The 20,648-nt window shown below is 39.0% G+C and overlaps 1 protein-coding gene across 1 annotated transcript in view; it reads right to left on the bottom strand.

Moving 5' to 3' along the window:
• The window catches only part of IRAG2 (inositol 1,4,5-triphosphate receptor associated 2), a gene marked incomplete at its 5' end in the record, with an annotated part of 82,057 nt that overhangs the window by 41,175 nt on the left and 20,234 nt on the right, over nt 1-20,648 (bottom strand). Inside the window, 7 exons of the mRNA XM_079775529.1 lie at nt 5,224-5,386; nt 5,830-5,944; nt 14,964-15,127; nt 16,156-16,257; nt 16,996-17,130; nt 19,181-19,280; nt 20,533-20,597. Coding sequence (XP_079631655.1) covers nt 5,224-5,386; nt 5,830-5,944; nt 14,964-15,127; nt 16,156-16,257; nt 16,996-17,130; nt 19,181-19,280; nt 20,533-20,597 — 844 coding nt within the window. The remainder of the gene's footprint in view (nt 1-5,223; nt 5,387-5,829; nt 5,945-14,963; nt 15,128-16,155; nt 16,258-16,995; nt 17,131-19,180; nt 19,281-20,532; nt 20,598-20,648) is intronic.

The following is a 20,648-nucleotide window of genomic DNA, read 5'->3' as shown; positions in this document are numbered from 1 at the left end:
TGTTACCTCATGTTCAATAAAATTGTGCATTAAAAATATCAGGGTTCATTGAAAACTACAATGATTTACAAGACATATATCTGTCAAAGGACTTATATACGTTATGTAAAAGAATCCTGCAACTGCAACACAATAACAAAAGGACAAATGTACTAATTTGAAAATGGGCAATGCCCAGCTGGTGTCGCTCAGTGGTTTAGTGTCCATCCATGCACCAAAGAGGTCACCCATTCTATTCCCAGTCAGGGCACATGCCCAGGTTGTGGGCTCGATCCCCAGTAGGGACATGCAGGAGGCAGCCAATCGGTGATTTTCTATCTTCCTATCCCTCTCCTTTCTTCTCTAATTCAATAAAAATCTGTATTTTTTAAATGGGCAAAAGACTTAGATACTTCATAAAGAAGATACAGCCAACCAGCATAACAAATGAAAATCACAATGAGACACTCAGAAGAGTGGCGAAAATGTCAGTCTTTTGATTGACACCACCAAATGCTGGCGCTGTGGAGCACCTCGAACTCCCACACATTGCTGATGGGAGTGTGAAATGTGACAAACGCTAGTGATGACTGCTTGGCAGTTTTTTGAAAAGTTAAGAGTTAACTACACTATGACCTAGTGTATTTATCCTAGGTTAAATAAAAACATATGTCCAGCCCTAACTGATTTGGCTCAGTGAATAGAGCATCAGCCTGCGGACTGAAGGGTCCCAGGTTTGATTCTGGTCAAGGGCACAGACCCAGATTGCGGGCTCGATTCCCAGGAGGGGGGCATGCAGGAGGCAGCCGATCAATGATTCTCTCTCATCAATGTTTCTATCTCTCTCCCTCTCCCTTCCTCTCTGAAATCAATAAAAATATATTTTTAAAAACACATATGTCCACACAAAGACCCATTCATGAATATTCATAGCATCTTTCTCTATAACAACCCAAAACTGTATATAATTTGGATGTCCAATAGGAAAAAAAATAACCAAATTATGGAATGCTCATACAGAGACATACAACTAAGCCATGAAAAGGGCATGCCACTGATAAACACAACACGGATAAATACTATGCTGAGGGAAAGTAGGCAGGCACATGCAAAGTACATACTGTATAACTCAATTCCGGAATAGGCTGAACTAACCCGCCAGTGACAGAGATCAGGTCAGTGGTTGCTCCTTGTGGTGGTGAAGGCGGGGAAGGGGGAGTGACTGGCAAGCGCACAGGAGAGCTTTCTGGGGTTATAGAAATTCTGTGTTTCCATGTGCATTTGTCAGACTGGTTGCACAGTAAAGTTAAGATCTGAACTTTTTATGGTATGCTCATTATTCATCCATAAAAAATAATTTTAAAACTAGAACAGGAGCAAAAATAGCAGGGTTGATGAGTTCGAGGTAGGCAGAAACCAGAGCACTAACAAACACAGTCATTGAGTTATTAGTACCTAGGAAGGTAACTGGGGTCACTGAGACATGCACGGGAAAATGGCCAAAGGCTGCCTTGCAGGATACCAGATACTGTTGACCCTTGAAATGGCCCGGTGCTGGCGGGTGCTAATAAAATGCTGATGGCAGTGGGACTCTGAGGCAGGGCGGCCGGCTGCAAAAGTGAATGCAGGGGGTGGTACAGTCAGCCACAAGCCAGAGCCCCGCAAGGCAGGGGCAGCGCTTCTCTGGGGAGCGAGGCCCAGGAGCAGACACTTGTTTTTAATTTTCTTAAAAGACGGCAGAAAGGGCTCCCGCTGCCTGTCAGCAGCCAAGGAAGGTTAGAGTTCTATTCCTTCCAACCAGATCTTATTCCCAGAGAAATCGTGAGTAAAACAATCTAACTTCCATAGTAAACTAACGTGCCACTACCCAGCTGCCAATCATGAATGAGGCAATTAATGTGACAGGAATATGCCCTGCAGAACAGACTGCACCAAGTATGACCAAGCACTAGTGACTGTTTCGCATTTGTTATGTGACTTATAAATGAGCAACTGCTGCATTTTCTGGAAGAGGATACTGAGGCTCCGAGAGGTAAAGTGATTTGCCCAACTCTCTCCAGTTTCTCTTTGGCAGGAATCAGAATATAGGTATAACTTCAAATCCCATGCCCTTAATCATTAAGCTATGCTGCCTCCTAGGTTACTTCATCCATACCAGCACCCTTCATGTGGGAAAATCTAGGCCCCCATCCCATTCGAGGTGTTGAGAGAGCTATATCTGACTTTGGTTTTCTCCTTGGCTCACAATTCAACACCTATCCTAAAGCCATGGTCGGCAAACTGCGGCTCGCGAGCCACATGCGGCTCTTTGGCCCCTTGAGTGTGGCTCTTCCACAAAATACCACGGCCTGGGCGAGTCTATTTTGAAGAAGTGGCGTTAGAAGAAGTTTAAGTTTAAAAAATTTGGCTCTCAGAAGAAATTTCAATCGTTGTTCTGTTGATATTTGGCTCTGTTGACTAATGAGTTTGCCGACCACTGGCCTAAAGTGTCTCCATCACCTTGAATGCCCCTTTCCTGTCTCATTTCCCTCTTGTGTACTGACTGCTGAGGTCATGGGGCTCTCACCTTGCATCCATCCGCAAAGTTGTAAGGCTGCTGTCTGTCCCATATCTCATGACCTCCATGCTAAGAATAGCAAGCTAGAAGAGTTTCCAGTGAGATTATCTAGAATGAAAGCCTTCTCTGAACTACACAGTTCATACATAGACACTGTTCAAAAAGGGAGTTATAATAAACAGAACCTTCTCAGGCTCTCTCCCCAATGAAATGTTCCTGGTTTCTAAAGGTAATTCCCTCGTTGTCTATTAAGTGAGTGACTCAGTGATAATTTCGTGTCAGATAGGAAAGAAAAAAAAGGATGAATAGTAGAGGAGTTATGGTTTAGATTAGATCACGTAGTGTATGTTTCATGTTAGATTCACCCTAGTATGTTGAGTGCACACCCTAGATCTAAGATGTTTTTATTCCCTTTTTAAAGTAAACATCAATTTACTCATCCAGTATTGCCTTTGTAACAAGATACTTAGGTACACACAAAGGTAAAAAGCAGCAGGAAACCTATAAGTAACCATTCAAGAAATTTAGCAGTTCTAATGGCACAGTTCATGGAGGCAAGCACGTATGCTGGTTATGTTGCAAATCAGTCCAGTCCTGGTGGCAAATTGAAAAGCTGAACAATATTATTCATTAAGCACCAAGTACAGAATTTCTAGCCAAATGGCATAAACAGCTTCCTAGTTCCAGTCTGTGGCCACTGTCATTGACCTGAGCGGATGAACAAAACAACTGCATCCCACACCATTTGCTAGTGAGCCCTTCTTAGATGGAACAGCAAGTAGTTGCTTTAAATACTTAAGGACTTTATTAAGCCAACCAGAAAGTTTCCGAAGAACCAATGGACTTCAATATTTTTATTTTCTGACCCCAGAATTCAAATGTTGACTCAGAACTCAAACGGCATGTGGTGGCAGTGGTCATGGCAGAAGGTGCGAGGATGTTTGTGTGATCGCCGTCTTACCTCAGTGACATTTGTTCAGCCTGTCTGGAAAGTCTGCTCTACAGAACTTGTCAAAAATATCTGCTACCTAAGTTTCCCTCTTCTTGCAAAAGTTGATCTTTAAGCAAATTATTAGGAAGACCTTCAAAAGCAAATGGTTGTAAGAGTATAATCTTGACACGTTTGCCTTCTTTATGTAGCAAAAAATACAGTCAAGTAGAGGAGTTCCTAAAGCCAAGCAGGTTGTGGGCACCTAGGGGCAGAAAGGAGGCATCCACCCTACTTTATCCACCCCAAAGAAAATGCATGCATTCAACCCAGGGCAGCTGGGTTGAATAGTTTAATAATTTTAATAATATTTGGACCAATTATCTCCTGAGGATAAACTAGGAAGACAGTAGCAAGTTCATAGTATCCGGAATGTATATTTTGAGATAAGTTACAAAAGTTGACTTCCAAGAAGAAATCATGGAGGTTTGGGAGGAGTGATAAATTCTTAGTTTTATAAAATATGGGGGGGGTGTGTATAGTGTTGATTTAATCAAAAGATAAATATAACTGGACCAAAAGACTAGTCCTTTTAGCATAGTGTCCAAAGCAAACACATCATAAACCAAATTTGGTTATTATTCATGCCTTCAACATGAACACTTCTAATCCTAAAGGGACCTTCTCGGAGGCCCTCTGGGCAATATTAAAATAACACACAGATGGTGTCATTCAACGCAAGCCTTACATAGTGTGACAGAGTGAAATAACGTAATCCAATACTTAGAGTTATTAAAAGCTAGCAAGTTCTCCAAGTTTAAAAATAATAATAATATGTTGCATAACCACTGCTACTTTAGAACTAGCCAGTTCCTTTAAACTCTTATCTCAGATAACAATAGAAAGGGTACAAGAAATCCAAAATAAACACATCTGAGACGTTCCATCTCTAGCTTGCCTTAAGCTTATAGTTTGTTGTTTATTATCCAAACCAATAGCTTCCTATAAAAAGAACATTTATACTTAGAACAAGAAGCTGGCTGAACAAAAGCAATTGTCTGACACATGGTCAAATAAATAAGCTTTATATGTTTATGGTGTTTTTTTCACATTTTTAGAATAAAATAAACTTATAAATAATCTGACATCTGTAATTTGACAGTTGTCTTCTTACCTAAATCCTTAGTAAACACTTACCCACTTTTAGGTAATATAGAAAAACGAAAAAATATTCTAACTTATAAAGCAAAAATATATATGTAAAGAATACATTTTAAAAGAATGTTCACATATATTTAATATTTTGACACCCATTAAATTCATAAGTACTTTGTCCAAACCTAAAATGACCGCTTAAAAGGAAACAGAGAGGAAGGGTCTTTTCTACCACAAGATGGGTCCAAACTAGCTAATAAAATCAGGGCAGAATCCATAAACAATTTGCAGGTTCAAATATCCCAGGCGAACAAGTTTTTTCCCCCCTTGTTTACTTTTACAGATACTGAGAAGTTTTATTTAATTTTTAAAGCATTAACAGTCCCGGACAAATTTAGCAACCGAAAGGAAAGCCAGTGGTTAAAGCAATCTACCTAGCTACCAGGCAAATGCCTCTGAACGCCCACAGTACGCCTTCTGGAACCATTTCATTGTCATACATGTCTCATTAATACAGCAGCTGTAATCTCTAAAAATGGCTGCAGTCCCTTCACCCCACCCCAGAGGGGACGAAATGGGGCCATCACAAATATTTGCTACTCACTTTTCCGTTTCCTTGTCTTCTGCTCCAGGGCCTGGCAAGTGTTCACTAACTCGGTATTTACAGTCTGGAGACTCAGTTGTTCTGAAATTGCTTCCTCCAATTGATGCAGCAAAGACTTCGCCTTTTCCCTGGCAGAGTGGGCTGTGCCCTCTCGGTCCTCAACCTGGAGACGTACAGTTAATACTGGATTTTTCACAGTGTGTCCCGGAAAAGAAAGCAATTGAGTGCACACTCTTATGCACAGGAAACTGCAAATGTGCTTTTGTTCTCAGGGAAGTGATAAGCCTCCACTGAACTTCTGCAATTCTGGGTTTGCATGGGCTTCGTGTGCCCGAGCTCTATCCACAGCCCTAACAGTCCTGCTATGTCAAGTTGCCTCTTTCTGCAGAGTTGCCTCCTTTCGCAGCAGACTGTTGACACCGCCTCTTTTACAACGCCCCCTTTACTTCCTCCGCACACTGCTAGTCTCCAGGGACTGAACTTCACAGTTCCTCTTTGGTGTTTTTTTTTTTTTCTGTTGTTGTTCCTTCTCCATTTTTATCTCATGGTTTTAAAGACATCTGAGGAGGCTTCCCCTAAATATAATATAGTCAAAGGCCAGCCTACCTGCTCCTCTGCATCCTCTAGCCGTTGACTGGCTTCCTGGACCTTCTTCCTGAGGATGGCTTCCTGGTTGACAGCACCTTCTTGCAGTTGTTTGATGGCTTCTAGTTGTTTCTGCCTGGAGTTAAAAAAAAAAAAAAAGTCCAAACCACAAGCTGTCAGTGACATTTCAACTAAGAGTCACCCCTGGGAAGTTGTGACAAATTCAGACTTCATACATTTCCTCAGAGATCAGAGGCAAAAGTGAAAGTGTTTTCATTCATACAAGTGCTTCTCCAATATGGCATTTTAATTAAAGCCATCGTATTGATCACTTAGCTTGATGCCCTCGCTTGACAGATCAGGACATGTAGTTTCCTATTTTACATTAGAATATTCAGTTCCCCACAAGCTGCATTTATAGCACTTTGCATTGGTGGCCAACTGCTTAGAGGATGGAGCTATAAGGAGGTCACAGTGGCAGGTGCAATATTGACACAGCACAGCTAGCTTTTGCAGGGAAAAAAAAAAGAATGAGGGAGGAAAAAGAGAAGAAATGGAAACTTCATATCATGACCTTAGCCTTTCTCCTTAAAAGTTGCCAATCATGGTGGAAATGTGTGCCATGAGGACAGGAAGGGCGCTCCCAAGCACAGGCAAAAGCCAGCTGTTCGTATTTCCCCTGCAGTCTTCTCTTTCTGAAGACCTCCCCCTCCCTTTCTTCCTCACCCCGACCTCTTAGTGTTATGTTACCTCTCTTTCGGATCTGACCTTAATTCTCAAAATAAGTCAAAATGCATCTACTCACTGTTAACAGAGGAGATTATTTGAAGTATGCTATGTATCAACATATCAATGACTATCTGGAAACAACTTGACCTGAATAAGGATCTTAGCTCAAAGGGATGACAAACTTTGGGAGTTCAAAGCAGGGAGGGAAACATTGTCAAGTTTAGGCCTTTTGTGTGCCTCTCCAAATGTTAACACACAGTCAGAATCCCATTGAGCGTTGTCATAAATCCTGCCCTGATCACAAAAAGGACCACACAAGGATGGGTAAGAATGCTTTACCATTATAGTAAACTAGCAAACAAAACCCTAAACAAAATTAAAACCATCTGAACACATATTCTACTAAGATTGTACAATAGCTTATAGCCAGAGTTTCTTTTCTTAAATCGGGGTGAGAACATTTAACATGGGATTTACCCCCCTAACACAGTTTTAAATATGTAACACAGAGTTAACTATATGCACAATGTTATACAGCATATCTCTACAACTTTCTCATCCTATGTAACTAAAACTATACCCGTTGAAGAATTGCATCTCCCCATTTCTTCCTCCCCTAACCCCTGGAAACCACCATTCTACTCTCTGCTTCTATTGGTTTGATAATTTTTAACACCTCATTTAAGGGTAATCATGCAGTTTGTCCTTGTGTAACTGATTTATTTCACTTAGCATAATGTCCTCAAGATTCATCCATGTTGTCGCATGTGGCAAAATTGCCTTCTTTTTTAAGGCTGAATATTATTTCTATACCGCATTACTTTATTCATTCATCCACTGATGAACATTTAGGCTGTTTTCACATCTTATTCTGAATAATGCTGCAATGAACATGAGTGTGCAAGTATCTCTTTGAGATTCTGCTTTGAATTTTTTTTTTTGGATACCCAGAAGTGTGATTGCTAGATCATATGGTAGTTCTATTTAAAATTTTTTGAGGAACCTCTATACTGTTTTCTATAGCAGTTGCACCATTTTATATTCCCATGAACAGTATACAGAGTTTCCATTTCTCTACACCCTTGTCAACAGTTGGTATCTTTTGGGTGTTGTTATTTTTTAATGATAGTCTTCCTAACAGGTGTGATTGATTCATCATTGTAAATGACTCATTACGGTTTTTATTTGCATCTCCCTAATGATCGGAGATTTTGAGCATTTTTTTCATATACCTGTTGGCTGTATATCTTTTTTTTTTTTTTTGAGAAATGACTATTTAAGTACTCTGCTCATTTTTTTCCAACTACACTTTTTTTATTCCCATCCCCCAGCCCTCATTTTATTATTTATTTATTTATTTAAAATATATTTTATTGATTTTTTTACAGAGAGGAAGAGAGAGGGATAGAGAGTTAGAAACATTGATGAGAAACATCGATCAGCTGCCTCTTGCACACCCCCTACTGGGGATGTGCCCGCAACCAAGGTACATGCCCTTGACCAGAATCGAACCTGGGACCCTTGAGTCCGCAGGCTGACGCTCTATTCACTGAGCCAAACCGGTTTCGGCCCAGCCCTTGTTTTAGCAATGATCAGCTTGTTCTCCATATCTATGGTTCTGTTTGTATAATTTATTAGTTTTGTTTTTATAGATTCCACTTATAAGTAAAATCATATATTTTTCTTTGACTTATTTAACTTAGCATAATACCCTCTAGGTCCATCCACATTGTCAATAATGGCAAGGATATTCATATATAAAATACTATTCCTATGAAAATTCATATATGTAATTGAAATATATATATATATATCACCTCTTCTTTATCCATTCATCTACTGATAGACATCCATGTTGCTTCCATATCTTAGCTAATACTAGTAATGCTGCAATGAACATAGGGGTAAATATATCTTTTTGAATTAGTGTGTTTGTGTGTGTGTGTGTGTGTGTGTGTGTGTGTGTGTGTGTGTGTTGTTTTTAATAAATACCCAGAAGTGGAATTGCTGGATCATAAGGCAGCGCCCCTTTTAATTTTTTGAGGAATCTCCATAGTATCTTCCATAGTGGCGACACTAATTTACAATCCCACTAACAGTGCACGAGGATTCCATTTTCTCCACATCCTCTCCAGCACTTGTTATTTGTTGATTTATTGATGATTGCCAATCTGACAGATATGAGGTGACATCTCATTGTGATTTTAATTCGCATTTCTCAAATGATTAGTGATGTTGAGCACCTTTTCATATGTCTATTGGCCATGTATACGACCTCTTTGGAGAAATGTCTATTCAGGTCCTCTGCCAGTTTTCAAACTGGGTTAGTTGGTGGTTTTGTTTATTATTGAACTGTAGAAGTTCCTCATGTATTTTGAATATTAACCCCTTATCAGATATATGGTTTGGAATATTTCCTCTCATTGCACAGGTTACCATTTCACTCTGTGAATTCCTTTGCTGTGCAGAAGCTTTTTAGTATGATATAGATCCACTTGTTTATTTTTTCTGTTGTTGCCTGTGCTTTTTGGTGTCCTATCCAAGAAATCATTGCCAAGACCAATATCATGAAGCTTTCCCTCCAAGATTTTCTTCTAGGAATTTTACACTTTTAGGCTTTAAGTCTTGACTCCATTTTGAGTTGATTTTTGTAGATGATATATAATAAGGGCTCAACTTCATTCTTTAACGTGTGGATATCCAATTTTTCCAACACCATTTGTTGAAAAGACTATTGTTTCCCATTGTGCATCCTTGGCACACTAGTCAGAGATCAGTTGACCATATAAGCATGGGTTGCTTCATACTCTTCTCTTGGTCTCTACGTCTGTCTTTAGACCAGTACCATACTGTTTTGATTACTATAGTTTTATGATATAGTTTGAAACCAGGAAGTGTGATACCTTCCGATTTGTTTTTTCTCAAAATTGTTTTGACTATTTCAGGTGCTTTGTGGTTCCATATGAACAATAGGATTGTTTTTCTCTATTGCTGTAAAAAATGCCATTAGGATTTTGATAGGGATTACATTAAATATGTAGGTTGCTTTGGGTAGTATGAACATTTTAACACACCATTAAGTCTTCCAATCCATGAACATAGAATGTATTTCCATTTATTTATGTCTTCTTTGATTTCTTTCAGCAATGTTTTGTAGTTTTCAGTATACAAGCCTTTACCTCATTTGTTAAGTTTATTCCTAAGTATTTCCTTTGTTTGGATGCTATACTAAATAGGATTGTTTTTTCAGGTTTCTTTTCAGCTATTGTGAATTAATAGTTTATAGAAATGCAACTGATTTTTGTGTGTTCATTTTGTATGATATAAAATTGTTGAATTTGTTTATTAGTTTTAACAAGTTTATTGTGGAGTCTTTAGGGTTTTCTATATGTAAAACCATGTTATCTGCAAACAGAGATGACTTTACTTATTTTTTTCCAATGTGGATGCCTTTGTCTTGTCTGATTGCTCTAACTAGGGCTTCCAGTACCATGTTGCATGGAAGAGGTAAGAGTGGGCATGCCTGCCTTATTTCTGAAGCTTTCAGTTTTTCACCATTGAGTATGATGTTAGCTTTTCATAGATAGCCTTTATGATCTTGAGGTAGTTTCCTTCTATTTCTAGTTTTTTGAATACGTAGTTTTATTATGAAAGTATTGAATCTTATTAAATGTGGGGGTTTTTAATATCAATTTAGGTGCTATTGTGATATTTATTCATTCTGTTAATGTGCTGCACATTAATTTATTTGTGTATGTTGAGTCATTATTGCATTGAAGGGATAAATCTCACTTGATCGTGGTATATAACAATCTTTTTAATGTGCTGTTGAAATTGGTTTGCCAGTATTTTGTTGAGGATTTTTACATGTATATTCATCAGGGATATTGGCCTGTAGTGGTGTGTGTGTGTGTGTGTGTGTGTGTGTGTGTGTGTGTGTGTGTGTGTGTTTGTAGTGTTTTTGGTGTCAGGATAATGCTCTCCTCATAAAACAAATCAGTAAGTTGTCCCTCCTCTTCAATTTTTTGAAAGAGCTCCAAAGGTTTGCATTAATCTTTAAATGTTTGGCAGACTCACCAGTGAAGACATCTGGTCCTGGGCTTTTCTTTGTTGGGAGGTTTCTGAATATTGTTTCAGCCTCTTTACTAGTTATTGCTCTGTTCAGATATTCTGTTTCTTCTTGATTCAGTCTTGGTTAAGTTGCATGTTTCTAGGAACTTATTTATTTCTTCAGGGTTATCCAATTTGTTGGTATATAATTGTTCATAGTAGTCTTTTATGATAGTTTCCCCTACTGTGGCATCAGTTGTAATGTCTCCTCTTCCATTTCATATTTTACTTATTTGAGTATTGTCTTTTTCAAAGTCTAGCTAAAGATTTGTTAATTTTGTTTATCTTTTTTTTTCAAAAACCAACTCTTAATTTCATTGATTTTTAAAGATTGTTTTTCTATTTTACTTCTGCTCTAATTTTTATTATTTCCTTCCTTGTGCTAAATTTAAACTTTGTTTTTTCTTCTTTTTCTAGTTCCTTGAGAAATAATCTAAGCTCTCAAGAGTCCATTATCTTCTGAATGAAAGCAAAATGACTGTAAGGACCAATAGAAATCCATACTTAATAATATGAAATTTTTAATGACTTGTATGTGTTTGCATATTTAAGACAATATATTTTATGTACTTTATAAATCATAACAATCTTAGAAATAGCTTTTAAAAATGAGATAGAACCATTTATTAAAAATATTTAACAGCTGGTCATTATGGCTCAGTGGTTGAGCATCAACCCATGAACCAATAAGTCACTGGTTCTATTCCCGGTCAGGGCACATGCATGGGTTGCAGGCTTGGTCCCCAATAGGGGTTGTGCAGGAGGCAGCCAATCAATGATTCTCTCTCATCATTGATGTTTCTATCCCTCTTCCTTCCTCTCTCCCTAAAAATCAATAAAAACATTTTTTTAAAAATTTAACAGCTGTTGAACCACTGAAGATTTTTCTTTTATTGAGATTTTTATTATCACAGTAAGAGGTAAATAATTATCTTTGAGTGTGTATTTTTAAATTCAGCAGCTCTCCTTGTTAACATGTTAATGCTAAATCTTGATTACTACTCTTGCCAAGTCTGAGTCTCCCACAGACTTTGGCATCCAAATAGATTTTAGTTTCAGACCACAACCCTCTAAGTCAAGGATGTCTCTTCTCTTTCTTCCAGTCCCACAACTAATTCACTAGCATGTCAGATATGATCCATCCTCAAAATATAGTTTGAATCCAACCGTTTCTTACCACTTTTACAGTGATCACTCTGGCTTATGTCACATCTCTCACCTGGACTATTACTATAGTTCTTAACTCAATGTTTTTGTCTTGCTTTTTTACCATGACCCAGTAAATATATTTCAAGCACTTACACACACACACACAGCTGAAACAAAAATGTTAAGAAATATTACTTATTCTTACTATATGTAATACACTCTGATATTTCATATATATATATATATTTTTTTTTTTTAAATGGGTCATAATCCAGTAAGTTGATTTCAGAATCTCTAACTGGCAATCTATTATTTAAAAAAAAACTCTTCTCACTAGTCCACTGCTTTAAATCTTGCCCTCTATAGACAATTTTCTACCCAGCAGCCAGAATAATCTTTCAAAACACAAGTTACATTACTTCTCTGCTTATAACCCTACTAGAGGCCCGATGCACGAAATTCGTGCAAGGGTAGGCCCCTCTTCCCCCAGCTACCAGCACTGGCTTCCCTCTGGCTACCAGCACCCAGGCTTCCCTCCGGCTGCCAGCCCTGCCCCCCGCCCACACCTGCCTTGGCCTGGCACTGCCCTCGTCTGCCGCCACTCCTCCTCCCCCCTCGATTGATCGCCCCACTGGCTCCCTCTGTGGGGCGATCGTGGGGCAATGGCGGGGCCCCCCAACCAATCATATTGCACCCGCCTTGGCTGGCCTGGTGCCAGTGCGTGCCAGTGTAGTCATCCAGACGGTCGTTCTGCTGTTCAGCCGTTCAGTTGATTTGCATATTATGCTTTTATTATTATAGATGATGGCTTCCCATCCACTCAGAAAACAATCCCCACTCCTAAACATGAACTGAAAGGCTGTGGACCTGACCCCTGACTATCTCTCTGGCCTCATCTCCTACCACTGCTCAGAACTCACTCCACCCCAGTCATGCTGGCCTCTCACCGATGCTCAAACATACAATCTCATTACAACCACAGTTAGTTCCTCTGCCTCAGACACTGCCGAGATCATTACATAGCTCACTCTCTCATTTCATTCAGCTATCCACTCAATTGATCACTCCTCAGACAGGGCTTTCCTGGCCACTTTTCTAAAATTAGGTTCTCCTGCCCCTGCCATTCTTGGTCTTTATATCCTGCTTTCATTTACTTCATATCAACCTGGCATTACAGTATATAATTATGTGTTTATTTGTTCATCATCTGTGTCCTTCAATAGATGGTAGTTTCATGGAGGCAGAGATTTCTGTCTCCTTTCCTATAATTCCCTAGTACCTATGTGGGAGGGACAGGGCAACGGAGTCAGGCAAAGAGCTGACACTTAGATGTTGTCCAATGATGACATGCTTTTCAAACCAAACCTTTTGAGACCCCTTTTTTTTTTCACTGACCCACCTTGACTCTTGGGCATATGCTCTGACTGGGAATCAAGCCATGACCTCCCAGTTCACAGGTTGACACTCAACCACTGAGCCACATTAGTCGGGCTTGACCCTCAATTCTTTCCATCCCTAGGCTCTGGAGCCTAGTTATCTTGTGTCAGAATGGAAGCCTTCTCTACCTAAGTTTATAGCCCCTGAATGTTACCTTTAAAAAATATTTCCTACCTCATCTAAAGAAAATTTTCTTATTCTCACAAATTTCTCCACCCATTTTCCCATGCATAGTTAAAACACGTAGCCAAGTCATTTGATGTAAAGTGTCGATATGATTTTTTCTATTTTAAATTATGTCTAGAAGTCAGGGGCTAAACCTTTCTTACATTTATAAATGGTATTTTCCCCACTGCTAGGTTTCCAGAATATTTTTAATGAACATTATATCAGATTTTAGCAAGTAGATAGTGGGGGATTAATAGTTGTAAGAACATGTATTTTGAAGCTGAACATATCTAGATCTGATCCCAGTTGTTACTTAATCCTACCTGGGTGACCTTGGGACGTTATCAAACCTCTCTGGAGATAAATACATGTCAAATTCTCAGCACTACATCCAACACAGTAAGCTTTCAATAAATTGCACCTACTATTATTTAATTGGGTTTCTAGTGTGTCTAGTAGATAATACAGAAGATTCACGTATTCAGAGATAACTCTAGTAGCAGAGGCCTCTCTCAAAATAGTTCTTTGTTGCTAAACAGAATTTCAATGCTCCCTTTTGTAGAGACGGTATCTGGGTAAGGAAGCTGCATATCTCCTTAACCCACAGCTTTACCACTAAGGGGAAGTCTCGGCTCACTGCTTCTTAGGAAAAGCAGAAGATTATTTTCTTGAGAGTTCCTTCTGGTATTATCTCTGGCATCTAGTTTCCTTATTTAGAGGGAAGAAAATAGTTTTTCTTCTGGCTTTTTAAAGCAACCTTGGCCTCTAATGACTTTTTTTTTTTACTTTATTAAAATTCAATATACACCCATGTTCATTCATTCCTTTGAAAAGCACTTCTTAAGGGAACACTTAGTATCGTACTAGCAGCTATAGAAACAGAGGTCAACAAAAAATATACTCACTGCCCTTGTTTTTAGTATATGTGCTTTACAAACTACAAATTTCAAGAATTTCCCCATAATCATAAGAATTAAGGTCAGAGAAAGGGTTAGTTGGTAAATTATTTTATATTTAGAGCCCTTTATTCCCCAGACTCTTCATTTGCGATTTAATTTCCTAGTGCCCAATATGATGCATTGTATCCTAAGGTGGAACATGAAGCCCAATGGGATAGGAGTCAACAGACCCAGCATGAGGTTATTCCATTAACAGATCTACCTGTGGATTTTCCATTAACTCTCAGGTCTTGATCAATTCACTTTCCATCCTTATGCCTTGGTCTTGTGTAAAATGATGAGGTTTTACTAAATGGTCTCTAAGGCTCCTATGGTTAAAATAATTCTATGTTCTGTAATTCCAAATTCCTTCTCTAAAGAAAATAACTCATTATACTGGTTTTCCACAGATGTTAAAGTTCACTATTTGCAATTTTGAATATATTAGTCAATTTTACACTATTTCACAATTCGAGATTGTCAGACAAAAATGTCTTCCCTGAAAAAGTATTATCAGAAATCAATACATAGAACTTAGAAAAAAAATGAACTGAAGGCTATGGCACAATCACAAAGGTGTCAGGTTCATAAAGCATGGGTTTCTTATACATAAATGATCGTCACCTGGAAAGATATTCCTTTCTGAAATAAAAATATTCCAGCCCGAATCTCTTCAAAATCTCCATCAACTCGACAAACTCTTTATCAAGAGATTCTTTGTGGTTTCCCAAGCTCTTCAGCATTAAAATGCAAAAATTTAGTTTCTCTTCCATGGTATATTTGTATTCCTATAAGGAAAATCACAAAACGAACTCCACTATTCCAGTATTAAATATAAACATGATAGAGGCAATATGAAATGCTGTGGCCATTCTCCTTTCAATAGTATTCCCTGTTATTGGACCCTAAATTCTAATTGGACACATACTATTTTTTTAATTGCCCCAAAATTGATTATCCTCTAGGTTGATTATCTCAATTTAACAAGTACGTATTGGGTACTTATCAAATGCATGAAACTGAATTTCATTTGTTTTTCTTACGATCGTGGGTTCCTGACCATTTCACCAATTATCACAACTGCTTTAGAATACCATGGGAATGCAATAAAATCAGTATCTGTTGATTAGCATTTTCAAAAGCAACTTCTTAAAAAAAGGTTTGTTTGGCAAAGGGATTGAAATTAACATTCCAGAGTTTCCTTCTTGCTTTAGTTTAATTTAGGGGCTGAGGCACATTAATAGTTGTCTGGCAATCAAGAAGTAGAGATAATAAGTGATAGATAAATTAAGGAGATTTATATGGTTCTTTCCTAACTAAACTGGAAATGGCTACCTAAGAAGCTCATGGTTTTTCAATGTTCTGCAAATATTGGGGATAATAATACTGTCAGAATCTCAGGAATAAGATTCTTTTGCACACTAACCATTCTACCAAAGTCAGAGAATTTTAATAAGCCAATGTTAAGTGTCTTAAACTAGCCAATTCTCACAAGAATTCAAATAAAATACACTTTCATTAAGTCATCTTATTTAGTCTTTGTTTCTCCAACATATAACACATATCTTCAAACTCACTCACTCTCACTTTTTCCTCACCCTCACCCTCAAAGACTTTATCCTAACGGTCACACTCACCCTCACCCACATAGGCACATTTATACACACACCCCCAGGCACACACTCTACACACAGCATCAGACTGAGACAGCAGAAGACTCCAATAATGCCTGATATGGAACTGTACACAATTAGTATTACCTGGGTTTCAAAGGCAGAAGGGGAACCAGGAAAATCACAAAATACAGAACACTTACAGTAAGCATGTCCTCCCACTTTTCTTTCACAGTAATTTCTGGACTAGTTACCCACTGGAGAGGGTGGTCAATGAGGGTTTCCACTTCAGAAACGTCTTCATGCTGAAAAAGAGTTTCACATCTTCAACTAGAAATTCAGGGGGAAGACGTATGCTATTATATAAGAACTAATGTGGACCAAAGTTCTATTACAGAGGTAACCCAGAGAAAGTTCCTTCTCAACTAACGCCACTCAATGACTTGCCTTTACCCCAGGACGTTGCCATGTGTAGATGTTACCTCTCGTCAGGTTCTCTATCCATACTGAATATGCAGAGATAGAATCATTTTCCAGCAAAACCTACCCATTTTTATCTTCCTCTCGAATAGAAGGAAACAAGCATTTTTGTGGATTTTTTTCATTTGTCAAACTAAATACTACCTACCACACATGCTAGGCACTGCGGAAGGGACTGGAAATGCCAACACGAAGACTCTCTGCTTTCTCTGACCATCTAGAGTTTCCAGTCACATATTAAAATGAAGAAAGAGGTGCCAGCCATTAGCTAGAAGGAAACTGTTCAATAGATACCATGTCTTCAGCCCTTTGATACTAAAGATTAACCTGTAGGAAAACTATGCTCAAGCAATCCATATCCAATGGTCAGTTAGTCCTGATTGACTCAGGACTAGAAGATCAACTTCAGGAATGTTTGAGAAAAATCTTCTCTTTCATAGTAGGATGATTTGGAGTTTAACAACACACACATATGCTTGTACTCAGCAGACAGGTTGCAGGTCAGTTGTCTGCAGACGTTCCTAGTCAGTGAAACCCCATGATAGGCATATGCTATGTAAGACCAGCTTCGGGAGAGTAGCTGTGAATGCCACTCCCTTCTGCTCGGGTTCTCTCAGTGACAGCAGCGTGTCTTGGTCCATCATTGTGTCCAGAGATGACAAGCTGATTAAACTGCACTGCTGCTCAGTTTCCGTGTTCTGGAACAATTACCAAAATGTTCAAGACTCTTATCATTCTAATAATTAATACTTTTATTTTATAAAAATCATACCCAGTGCTCAATGTAATTGTCCCCATTCTAAATAGCCTTATGGAATCCTCCTATGTGCCCCCAAAAACAGTTTTTACATTTTCTCTTTAGTATGACTTTAACTTATCATTTATTTGTTCTTAAGAAAGTTCCATTTATCCCATGGATAACATTTACATGTGGTGATATAAACTGTTACGGCTCTAATTTTCCAAAAATAAGGGAATGTAAAGAAATTCACAGAAAAATATGTTGGGGTGGGGTGCTCAATAAAGCCTACTAAAAACAGATTGATTTCTTCTGTTTCCCTTCCATGTACAGAAGACAGCCTCAGATAATGTCCCACAAAGACTATTTCTTATACTTCTCTCAAAGTCTCTGTCTCTTATCATGTGGTTATCATTTAACTTTCTTCTTGTTGGAAAAAGGTCAGAGGGCTCTTATTTCCAGGTTCTAATTAAAAGCAAACTTCTTCATCCATCCATGGGGTATACCTCAGAGTCAGGACTTTGCCAGCTGTTTAACCCCGGTTGAGAAGTGTAGAACTTCACAAGCTGGCATCCTGACACTGTCATCCTCTCAGAGGACCGAGGATGAAACACACTGCCGGGGCAGGTTTGCCGTCATTTCACTCAGTCTGGCAGTTTGGCTTGGTTTCAAAACCGCAGTAAAATGATGAGTATTTGAAACAATGTCAGGAAAGCACAGCCCTCGGCAGAATGTCCAGGGCTGCCTGAGACGGCATCAGAGGAAGGCAGCATATGTTGCCCCTGCGTCCTTGGCAGAAGAAATTCAAACAGCGTTTGCCCCAAAGACATTCTTCCTCTCCTTTCAAGGGCATAGCACAGCTGTCAACAGGAGGACATTCTGACATAGCCATTGTCCACAGACATGGAGAGACCATTGAAGTGGTGAAAAGAAAGCAATTTGATAATAAAGCATTTCCTAACATAATAAGCACAAAACTGGAAAGTGTAAAAGAGTGGAAATATAGCAGTGGGGGGGGGGGGGGTCCCAGTATTTAATTCCCCAAAAGGCTTTTGATTGTTTCCTACCATGTTGTAAAGAATTGGGTCTACCTAACAAAAGGAGTGTTTTTTTTAAAGTAATAATTCATTTTGCTATTTAAAAATTAGTCGGGCCATAGCCTGATTGGCTCAGTGGATAGAGCGTCAGCCTGCGGGCCAAAGAGTCCCAGGTTTGATTCCAGTCAAGAGCACATACCTTGGTTGCGGGCTCCTCCCCAGCCCAGGCCCTGGTCAGGGTTCATGCAGGAGACAACCAATCAATGTGTTTCTCTCACATCAATGTTTCTCTCTCTGTCTTTTCCTCTCTCTTCCACTCTCCCTAAAAACCAATGGGAAAATATCCTCAGTGGAGGATTAACAAAACAAAACAAAACAAAAATTAGCCAGGATTGGGGTGAGGGGAGTAACAGGGTAGGGGGGAAATGGGAGATATCTGTAATACTATTAACAATAAAACATATATTTAAAAATAAATAAAAATTAGCCAAAAACATATAAAATGCTAATTTCTGTTCAGAATGTAATCACCACTGTCAATAAATTGGCTTGGTTCAATTACATCCTAAAGCAAAGAAACTGCATGCTGTTTCTGAGAACTCTATGTATGGTAGACACGCTGTGAGGGACAGGGCAAACACTGAAAAGTAGCTCATGGATCTCTACTGCTACCTTTAAGACCCCAGGCTGGGGAACATGTATTGAGTTTGTCCTGAAAAATACAAGACTATAAAGATTTCTGAAATCCAGATATGCTGAATGCACAGTTTCACAACCCTATGCTTGACTTTTAAGCCATAACTTGAAACAGGTCCGTTCTCCAGGCTGAGACGTTAGACTTGGATTCCAAAAACAATCAGCAGGTTCCCCTCAAAATGTCACAGGTGCTTTTCTGCAAGCTATGGACCTTCATTCATAGCAAGTTATCACACGTGCTGATTTTTAAAGCTTTCCATTGATGAGAGTGCCTACCTCTGCAGACTGAGCAAGAATGAGTTCACAATGTAAAGATTTTTCTCCTTCAGAGATGGTACTCTTATGTTCTTCACTAACATTCAACTGGATCCCATTCCTTGAAAAAAAAAGAAAAGAAACAGTAATCCCATCTGGTTAGGTGTGCCTCCAACATTATGTTTTCTTTCTTTCTTTTTTTTTTTATATGCTTTTTATTGATTTTAGAGAGAGAGAGGGAGAGAGAGAGAAACATCTATTGGCTGCCTCCCACATGTACTCTGATTGGGAATTGAATCTGCAACCTAGGCATGTGCCCTGACTGGGAATCAAACAGGCCACCTTTTGGTGCATGGGACCAATTGAGCTACGCCTACCAGGGCCCTAACATTATGTTTTGAGTCAGCAGATTAGGGTTTATTTATGAGCAAACAATCAGTAAGCTTCCACGTGTACTTAGGATTGCATAAGGTACTTAGGAATACAGAGACAAGGAGAGTCTCTGCCCAGACTAGGAGCTGCACAGATTAGTGATGCTAGGTGGTTGCGAACAAGTAGGCCACACTTTTTAAAACATGTTTAATTTTAATTAATTTATTTTTATTTTTATGAATTGGAACAAATAGTTAAAAATTAGAGCCTAGCCGGTGTGGCTCAGTGATTGAACACTGGTCCCTGAACCAGGAGGTTGCAGTTTGACTCCCGGTCAGGGCACATGCTCTGGTGGTGGGCTTGATCCCTAGTGGGGGACATGCAGGAAGCAGCCAATTGATGTTGATGTTTCTTTCACTGATGTTTCTCTCCCTCTCCCTTCCTCTTTCTCTAAAATCAATAAAAATACATATTTTAAAAATTAGCAAGTTTCACTAAAAACCTAGATTTCTGGCTTTTCTTAAAAAAACAGAAGATGTGGCCACATTGGGTGCATATATTCTTGATGTAACAATTAGCTAGAGCTAAGCAGAGCAGCCCCCTCTGCCTTTGTTGAGGCAATGCACTTATCTTATTGGTAACTCTCATGATGTAAGTGTGTGCACTCACCCCACTGGCTTTACTCTTGTTGTCTGCGGACTCCTGGACTAGATTACCCATATTCGACAACAAATGTTTATAATATAAGGTAATGTATGTTAGAAAAGAGATAAAAACATGCACTCAAAAGGGTTACTTTGATCTCAAGGTAGGAGAAAACCAAGGGAAGGTCATGAAAAACTGGTGAAGTTCTGTTGGAAAAAAGCAGAGAAAATATCACTTACAAAAGCACAGAGGAAAAGAATGTGGCACATTCAAGAACTGCAGATAGCTCAGTAGCCCAATGATGTAGGGTAGAGGCAGGGGAGAGGAGGCATGAGGGGTTGCTGTGTACTACTTACATGATGAGTTCCTGTTGCAAGTGCTGTAACTCATGAACCAGTTTGTTTTTTTCCCCTCGTAAATTCTGGAATCACATACAACATTAAGCTGTACCTGCCATTCCAGTGGGGAAATT

The sequence above is a fragment of the Cnephaeus nilssonii genome (genome assembly GCF_951640355.1).
Source record: "Cnephaeus nilssonii genome assembly, chromosome: 6".
In the NCBI taxonomy this organism is placed as follows: Eukaryota; Metazoa; Chordata; class Mammalia; order Chiroptera; family Vespertilionidae; genus Cnephaeus; species Cnephaeus nilssonii.
The sequence above is the reverse complement of the archived record's forward strand: the minus strand, read 5'-3'. Positions and strand labels throughout refer to the sequence as shown.